Source organism: Anarrhichthys ocellatus, unplaced genomic scaffold, assembly GCF_004355925.1.
Source record: "Anarrhichthys ocellatus isolate YVR2014 unplaced genomic scaffold, GSC_Weel_1.0 scaffold81, whole genome shotgun sequence".
NCBI lineage: Eukaryota > Metazoa > Chordata > Actinopteri > Perciformes > Anarhichadidae > Anarrhichthys > Anarrhichthys ocellatus.
In genome coordinates this window covers 1,482,742-1,492,484 of record NW_022280111.1, presented here as the reverse complement: position 1 = coordinate 1,492,484, position 9,743 = coordinate 1,482,742, and the positions used below count along the sequence as shown (strand labels likewise).

The following is a 9,743-nucleotide window of genomic DNA, read 5'->3' as shown; positions in this document are numbered from 1 at the left end:
ACACACACACACACACACACACACACACACACACACACACACACACAGAGAGAGAGGAGGAAACAGGGAGACCATTGAAATTCATCTCACAGCCTGAATTTACTTAACTGCTGGGTCTGCGCGCGGTGATAAACGGAGTGATGATCCGGCAACACGTCTTTATCCATGCTTTGCTTTAATTAACGGCGGCTTGTTTGTTGAAAAGATGATTAATATGCCAATGAAAATTGCATAATTGAATACCACAACACCCGCACAATCAGGGAGGAACATGCCATTTTTTATGAACTTTTTTTATTATCGTTATTATTGCTATTATTTGGTATTTTAATTCACTTGACAAGCGGGGCCCAACCCAATATCAATACCTATCAGTGTGAAGGCTGTACATGAGTGTGTGTGTGTGTGAGAGTGAATGTTGGGGGGGGGGGGGTTCATTCCTTCAGAGCCAAATAATGATGTGACGACATCAAACTCGATGGAAGTAACACAGTCATGCATATGAAACTAACCACTATCTGAAGCACTTGCGCCCCCCCCCCCCCCAAAAAAAACAGCCTTGCAAATTCATGCATGAAAAATAACTACAAACCAAAGTCCAACTCAAACACACTCTGTAGTTTTATTTAACCAGAAAAAAAGGCCAAAAGAAATGAAAAGCTCCACATGCGAGGAAGTTTCAGTCGAGCAGTCCAGAGTTTACCCAGCGTTACCCCCCCCCCCCCCCCCCCCCCCCCATCCAGCAACACTTGCTCGGGCGCCCCCCGTGTTAATGCTAAACACACATGCCGGATATTCAACCAATTACAGTGATACCTCTCTAAAAAAGAAGATGTGTGTGAAGCTACAGCATGCCTGGGAGGGGGGAGCGATGCAGAACAAACATATTCAGAGAGCTAAAGGAAGACGCGATGGGCGTCAAGTCCCCCCGGGTGGGGGGGGGGACAGAAACACCAGCACCATCAGCTTTGCAAGTTGGCTTCATATTGAGCAACAGCCCCTTCTAAATTATTTTGGACTTAGTTAGTGTGAAATATAATCACAGTACAAAAAACTAAAAAAAGAAGATGTCTTTGTTTTCGGACACAAATTCCACTGAAATGTGGACAAAATGGCTGGAAGTGAATGATCTTATTAAGGGCATTCTCTGCGTGCCGCATGCCCACGTACAGCCGCACAAAACTAGAGCCGAATGTGGTGACATCTTCCTCAGATGATGAGAACAGCGATTGCATTTTGCCCTATTTTAGATTATATAACTAACAACCATGAAGTTCCCTCATAAAGCCTCTTAGTGTAGCGGATCAGTGACTAAATTTGCATCGCGACGATGCGGCATAGGAGTACAGTGATTTGTCTAATCTCTTGTTGCATATTTCATCATTATAATCACACATTGTGAGAAGAAAATATGTGTGTGTGTGTGTGTGGCAGTGGGGGAGGGTGTTTTCTCTAAATACACACACAGGTGATGCATAAAGCCTGCAACAGCAATCCGCCTAAGAAACGAATGCATTTGGAGGAAAAAATTTAAAAAAGGTGGACAATGTTTACACACAGCACTTTGATTGCACTTTAATTTTACATCACTCAGGGCCCGGAACTCACAGAGAGGCTGATGACGGACTTTCATCATCAGTATCAGCGATCTGAGTGTCATTCATGTTTTTGTGAGACTTGTCTGAAGACTTTGACTAAATCCCTGGAGAAGCGAGATAAAAAAATAAATAAAATCCTCCTTTTTCCAGAGAGAGAGAGAGAGAATTGCCATGATGCACGTCCAAAGTTTTCTTGATTACAAGACGAAAGAGGGGAAAGGGAAAGGAAAATAAAAAATAAAAAAAACCTTGAATGAAAGCCCCGCGCTGAAAGTTTCCACTTTGCTGATATAACAGTCAAGTGTGTCTATAAGTCTACTTAAAACGCTTAGGTATCAGTGGAGACAGCTGCGACACCCTCGTCTTATGATTCTGTCGAGACAGTACACTATCAAAACCTTTCATACCGCTCCCAAGCTACATTTCCGGTGACAAAAGCTTTGCGAAAAGCCTTCCTGAAGGATTCATCTATATCCTAATATTTCCAATCCAATTTAACTGGAGCAGCCGGAGTGGTCTGAGCGCTAGTTTACCAATCTTTGCTTTCCAAGACTCCGTGTGCTGAAGGCTTGAGGGGTTCAATCAATGGCGCTTTGATCTCGGCTGGAACCATAATTATTTAACATTGTTACAAGGATTTCTCTAATCCATCCTACCATTAAATCCCTTTTACACCCTCATCTTCTGCAGCCTAATCTGCATCTGGGTGCTCCGTTTGTCTCCCTCTCTCATTTCGGCGAGCCCCTCCTTCCTTGCCGACACCCTGACTTTTTATAATGGACTCGGGCGCCGAGTTGCGAAAAAACCCCTGCCTTGTTTACCGAGAGCCACCTGACTGAACTGCGCTCGAATGGACTGAGCAAGAATTTTAAACGTTTTTTTTCTTTCCCTCCGCTGTATTTTGCACTGAAGTTTGGGTCAGTTTGCTTTTTAGTTCCTTTGGGGATGATTGTTGAAAAAGCTCATCTGACTGAAATGCAAAAATGTGAACATTATGAGCAGCTTGATTACAATAAAGACGGCATATACCTCCACTTTCATTTGAGCATGTTTTCACCCTCCAGAAGGAGAAGTTTCTTCAGATGAAACTGAGGGAATTTCACAGTTCAGGTGCCTGGTGCCCCCAAAGGTTTAATCCCATCTGTTTATTTCGCTGATCACTTTGACTCCCGACAGAAAGGGCCCACTGTCCTTTTTTTGCAAATATTTGCGCGCCTGTGTTTCACCGTGATATAAATAGCAGCACGGGGCACAGCAAACATTTGTTGAGGCACCTGCCACAGCATCGTGGCCATCTGGCCCTCCAATCCTCCTCGCATGGCATATGTGCATTAATACCTGTAATGGTTATTGTTGTTTTTTTAGAGACTGGAAGAAGATGGCCACAGTCCCTTCTGGGTTGGCTGGAGTCAGAAATGAGACTCGAGAGTTTTTACATCTGAGTGAAGCTGCGTTTTCAGTGTGTTTGATGTCTTGAAAAGGGAATGGAAGGGGGGGGGTCTCTTTGCCTGTGCTCCGTCTGTGTCTGACCGTCAGGTGGATTCTCAGATGGCCGCTCCTTCATCCGACCCCTGCCTCTCGGCCCTGGCCGATGCCCAGCTGGCACCGGGGGCCGAGCCAGCCGGGCCACGCCGATGATCACATGGCTGCTGTTACCTCTCTGTCACACTCCTCTGCTGTGTGCCTTATCTTACCTCTTAATTTGCTGCAATCTCTCGGATCCTGAGGTCACCGCTACAAGTGATGTCAAATAAAGTAATGCAGATTTACTTGGCTTCAGTAGTGGAAGTCAATGGTTAAACCACTGTGGGATTTAGAATGCTACCACATTAGCTGCACACTGACACCTGCAGTAGCATGAGCCAGTCTATACAGTAAGGTTTTCAAGTATACAGTATTTCATTTTATTTGTGCTGGAAAGCCCCTCGTGGTTTATGTAACTGACTTTTAGTATCAAGTACAGGTCGAGACCCTGAAACACTGTGTCCTACATTCCCCATAATGCAACTCAATCACATCTATGGTTGTAGCCTCCCTGCCTGTATAACAGGGGTGGTGGAGGTAATGGGTTACATTTACTCTCATCAGCTTAACAAATTTGCTTTTGTTTACTTTGAGTTCTTTCGGTACTTTAAAAAAAATTGGTTATTTCAGGCCTGCTCACAAGTAGTGTTTATCACACGTATAGCGCGTGGCTATATTTCGAGTTGTGTACAGAGTGAAAACAGAAGTCCTGATAAACTGTGAGAGAATAAAACAGTAGAAAAGAGATGAATCAGAGAAGAAGCTGCAGGTGTGTCTGCGGCCACAGGAGGGCGGAGCTCCAGGTAGGAGACGCTCTGCACCCCGGAAATGACACGTCAGAAACGTTTGCGTTTACGGGCCGCCGAGTTCACGGGCCCGGGGTCACTTCAAGCACGGACAAGTTTAGGACCACGTAGACGGTGTGGATATAATTAGCATTATTGTACCTCGTTATAGTGAAACAAAAATGTTGTACCTATCTCAATTAATTAGAGGTCGCACCACCCACTACGCTCGTGACCTGTGCAGTTGGAGAATGCTGGACTTTGCTAGCATGCTAAATGCTAACAAGCTACTGATGGAACTTCTACCTTCAGTGAGGCGTGTGAGGACTTTCTGCTGTTTGAGACTGTTAACACCGGATACCTGCTCAAAACGGACCAGAGAGTGGACTGGTTATACTGGGACGGAGAGGCGGAGCGGGTATATTACGCGTCGAGGGTAAACGTTGAACCTGGAGCAGACTGTGAAGGACTTGGCGGTGCCGTTCAGACAGGCGAGTACAACATGCTGCTGAGGTGCATTTTATTTTAATTGATTATCAGTTGTGTGCACAAACTGCAGAGTGGCCGTCTGTTGGTTTGGACATAAGGAGTCTTGTTGCTGTTGTTGTATATGTTGACATTTAATGCAATCTCTTTTGCAGCCCAAAAGACGTTCTTTAAGTTACCTGTAGTATCATATATCTCCCTCAGTAATGTTTACTCAGAATCATTTAAACCTACTTTTTTCCTTTACTTAAGTACCACCTCTCATCTTTCCACCTCTGCTGTTAAATGCCCATGTCTTTCAAAGTCCAACCAAAGGAACGACTGTTGTTTGCCAATTTCTCAAAATGGTTGCCCATGGCGAACTGGCAACCCTTACTGTCGAGCCCTGCGGTCCAAGCCCAAGTTCAAACAACCCCGATGACATCATCGGGGTTGTTTCTGTAGAATTTGGAAACCTTCTCCCAGAGGGTTGTAGGGTCAGGGGCTGTATGAGTAAACTAAACCCTTTTAATAATAAGTCATTATTTATTAACAAGTCAATAAAGCTGTATTGTATCCTTTTCTCTATCTATTGTGAAATTGAAGACTTGATTAGCATGAAAAAGTATTCATGTATGCTACACTATAATTAATTCAAGTACAGGGCTTTATAATCAATGTAGAGTTCTGAGTTATATAGATATGTTATCTTAAATTTCATTACATCATTGATGGACAACACAATACGTGCAGTTAGTTTAAGACGACTGAAACAAACGGTATCTTGCAGGCTGAGCGCTTTGAGCGGAAACAGCATGCGATCATAATTACAGCAGCTCTTAACGAACCCTGGATTTTCATGACTTTCATAAGGGGGTGTAGTTTACAAGAGCACGCATTTAGATAAGGCTGAGAACAAGTTCATTAGCGGAGTTAGCTAGCTAACAGACACCACTCCCAATTAGCCTGGAGGAGAGCGAGTGGGGAGAGAACGAGAGAGACTGAGTCAGATTCCTATCAGCGCCAGTCCGTGAAAAATGAATAGAATAGCATGACATGCTATCTCCCAAATCAGCGGCTGATTGCGAAACACCCGTGACTAGAAATGAACACGAGACAGAAGATCAGTGTGCAGATTTGCTTAAGGACATACTTGTAGAGAGACGAGTGCAGAGAAAGGGAACTCGCTGGGTGTTCCACATCAGAGAACCAGCACTCTCTGCACACCGGCTATATCAGATTAATAGTGAGTCATTCTGTACGCTTCTCTGGCGCTACAGACAAGAGGAGACAATCAGAGAACACGGGGCAATCGCGGACAGCACTTGACATGAGTTACGAAAGTGGAGATGAAATGCAGGGACAAGAAAGAGGAAAAAAAAAAAGAAAGTTCAATTAAAGGATGTAGATTGTAAAGGCTTTTGTTGTTACTCAGCAAAAGGGAAGACGGCGCGGAGGTGCTTGAATAGAATCACCAAAGCAGGTGGGCATGTTCCGAGTTAGCCCACCTCATTAAAAGGCTTCACTTCCCTTTTTTTTTTTTTTTTTTTTATGCAACGGCCATTACACATCCTATTCAGATGCACACACGCGGTGATTAAAAATTATCTGTAGGAGATGGTAATCACACCTGCTTAAACTTAAGCCAAAGAATAACAAAGAACTTTTGAACGCGGAACTATCTGAGCATTTACAAAGAGATTAAAGGGGAGACAGTCTCAAACTAAATAAATTTGCTTTTAATCGCTCTGAACAGGAAGTCATGTCATTTCAAATGTCCCTATCTGATTGTCTGATTCCCCCTCTCTTTATTCAAATTACAACATGCCCATCTGACTTTTCCAGCACAATGGGGAAAATTAAAAAGGGAAATGACCTTTCATGGCCGCCATGATGGGAGAGTGAATGGCATTATTATGCACCGAGATTAATTTCTGCCCACTCTGTGCTGCCCATTGAGAAAACAGAGCGGAGGGGGCCTCGGTGTAAATCATCACATCATTGAGATGTCCACAGAGTTACATCGGCGGTTACATGTTGATTACATGTGCTTTCCTTTGACCAACCCGGCTCGACTGTACGCGTATATATACAGTATATTACCGTGTTTCTTGAACTTGGATGCAGCCGTGTGCTAAGTTTCCCCCTTAGAGATAAGGACACAGCGCGGAAGCCTTCAAACTGGATGTCACTCGATAACTCCGAACCACTCGGGCTGTGGTTTAGTAAAACATGAAATGGGCATCGTGTCTCACATCACCTCCTCCGCAGTTCAGCCGTCCTCGCTCGCTGCATGCGAGGGACACTTTACTCCCGCAAAACTCTCGCTCTCCGCCGCCTGTCCAGCAGTGTGTTCCTGAGCCTCTAATACTCATGCTGATGGCGAAGTAGAAGGGGGAGGATAATTACAGTCAGTCATACATCGAGTCATGCTACATCCATCCCTCCTTTTCAAAGCGGTATTTTTTAAGCTCAGCATTTTCTCGCCCCAAAAGGGCCCTTTTTTCCGCATGTGATGCCTTCTTTTTTGTCACGGCCCCCATAGTTCAGAGCTGACCCCCTCAGCCCTGTCCCCTGACTGATCACAGTGATGGTTTATTACTGTCGTCCCAGCATTCTTATCTTTAGCCAGCAATGCTCATTTCCTTCCCCAGATTTAAATGCAAATGTGAAATTTAATGATAAATGCATTATCTGATAGGTGCGATAACACTGATTCACTGTCAGTATAAAATACACACCCCGGGGGGCTTCGAGCCAGCAAGCGCAACTTGCCCAAATCCACTTTTTTCTCCCTCTCTCTCCCTCTTTTTTCTCCCTCCTCTCTTCTCTCTCTCTCTCTTTTCTTTCTTTCTCTTTTTTTTGTACAAACGCATGTACCTGCAATAAATTCTTGAGGTCATTTTATGCATTAAATGAAATCATATTTTGTGTGTTCAGCAGTGTGGGTGCAGGCTATTGCTGAGCAGTAATTGCTGTGCAACTATCTTGTTCAATGTATTATCCATCACTTTGATGAAGTTTCTTTTAGTAAAAGGGCAGCACAAGATTAAAAAAAAATGTGTTGTAAACTCTTCAGAAACGCTACTTCTGCTTTGCATTATGGGCACTTCTCTAAAAGATTTACCTGCTTTCTTTGCGCAAGCAATTGTTGGTAATTGAATGTACTGTTAACTGAATGGTGGGTGGTTTGTTATGTAGCAGGCAGACTTCTGACTCACTTGTCCGTCTATGCTTGCTATGAAGGACATAATGCTTTCTTACTTTTGAACCATATGTGCTCATTTTGCTCCTTTTCCATTCAATGACAAAATCAATACTGTACTTAACCTCAAACTAGGCACCATGCATTGGAAATTGGTTACTACTGTCCAACATCATCTCACCCCTACTCGTCATAGTTAGTGAATGCGGTAACACGTGGTTGTGACTCATAGTAAATGTCGTAAAACATGGTTGTAACGCGTGTTTAACGTACATCCGTAGTTTATGTTGTAAAGCGTGTTTAACATATTAACACATAGTTAACATTGTAACACATAGTTAACATTGTAACACGTAGTTAACATTGTGGTTGGGTTACAATAACCTCGGAAGTAATGTCACGTGACTCACTGACGCAGCATCACGTGACATAGCGTCTTTAGTAAAAACAACATTATTTTTGGTTCCACATGGGACACAAATGCCGGTCCCCTGGGTCAAGGTCCTGCGTGTTTATTTGTCCCATCCACCACAAATTCCTCCTGTCCTCAGCAGACTTTCTTGCTTCTAATGCTTCTGTTGCTGTTCTGTTGAAAGCCCGGTGCGTCTTGTACGGAGGCCAAAGTGTGACTTGTGCGTCGGTAGCAAGACGCACAGGCCCACTGCCCGAGCGTCGGTATTTGCCGCCCTGGGAATGAGACCAGGCTCAACCTTCAGATGGCCCTCAGTGGCCATCTAGGAAAGTGATATTAAGACTTCTCTTACTTGGACCATCCCAGTCATCTGGCCCCACGATGGTATGCCTGGTCTTCTCGCCCTGCACGTCCATCTCCGAATCTCCTACTTCTCGGTTGCCATCTTCTTCTCCTGCAGGGCAGAAAAACAAATGAATGAAGTCATATAAAGCACACAAGACAAAATGATAGAATTACTCAATCCAAATGTGCAATGCCTAATTTAATGAAGCGCTGCATTATAGACTGTGCTGTTCTTAGGACTTAAGAAAAAAATAATTTAGTTTTATAACCCTTTCCTGTAATGTTTGAGTGGCACAATGTGAAGTCATGTGAGCCATTGTCATTGTGTACGACTGTCTGTATAGTTTGTTGAATGTCTATTTTGCAGTGAGATCACCAGGTCCAGCTGCATACTTTTATGTAAAAAGGAGTTCCCATGAGTGCTTGCAGGAACAGGAGGAAGCCCCGTGGAACAGGAAGGAAAGCAATGTGTGGGAGAGAGGTGGCTATTTATTACCGTTTGATCTATTGTGGAGCAAGCGAGAATGTGTGTTATAGGATGTAGGGCTGATTTACAGTCGCGGGGCTCACACGGACCACGCTAAGGGATATTTGGGTATCTCTCTCAAGGATGTAAATGCTTAAAGACCTTGTTAAACAGACTCCGCCTCCCGAGTGTGCAGCAAGCAACACTGACTGGGGCGCTTGTTTGGCGCTCTAAGATACACTTACTGTAGAAAAAAAGAGAAATCTATTTTTGCATGTCTACAGTAAGCACAGTTTGTACTCAAAGTTTATAGGCACATAAATCAGTGCGCAGTAGGTGAACCCTCGGTGCGGTGCTCCGGATAAATCCACTGTGGCTGACACAGTGGCCGTCTCTCCAAACTCGGGCGAGTGAGAGCAAATCTGCTCGGGGCGCATAGCGCCGGTTGATAGTTTGTGGAGGAACACTTCTCCCACTTTTGTCACCATATCGTTTTCGGCCCTTTGATGTTTTAAACCCCCCAATCGTGAACGGTCAAGGACAGGCCTGGATTACTACAATGGATTACTACACTTCACACACTCGACAAGGAAGAAAAGGGGATCGACGCGTAGATTTAAATGTCAAATATGACAGAGACAATGCATCGTAATGATGTAGCTCGTACAGCACGTCCATATGATAAAAATAATACCAAATATGATGGGGCATATATACATGTTGTTGTTTACTACAGTTGTATCGGTCCCCCCCCCCCCCACAACTTCCAAAAAGCATTTCAGAGTGTTAGTTATCACACTTCCAGCGACAACTGCCACGGGACACACACTACTTCACTCCAGCGCCGTCCGTCCTCAGTTAGGTTAATCTCCAGATCAAGCACACACACACACACACACACACACACACACACACACACACACACACACACACACACACACAC

The 9,743-nt window shown here is 44.3% G+C and overlaps 1 protein-coding gene across 3 annotated transcripts in view; it reads right to left on the bottom strand.

Annotated features, from left to right (window-relative positions):
- The window catches only part of zfpm2a (zinc finger protein, FOG family member 2a), a 119,682-nt gene that overhangs the window by 71,756 nt on the left and 38,183 nt on the right, over positions 1 to 9,743 (bottom strand). For all 3 annotated transcript variants that reach the window (XM_031874475.1, XM_031874473.1, XM_031874474.1), the window contains one exon: positions 8,342 to 8,443. In XM_031874475.1, the coding sequence (XP_031730335.1) occupies positions 8,342 to 8,443 (102 nt within the window). The remainder of the gene's footprint in view (positions 1 to 8,341; positions 8,444 to 9,743) is intronic.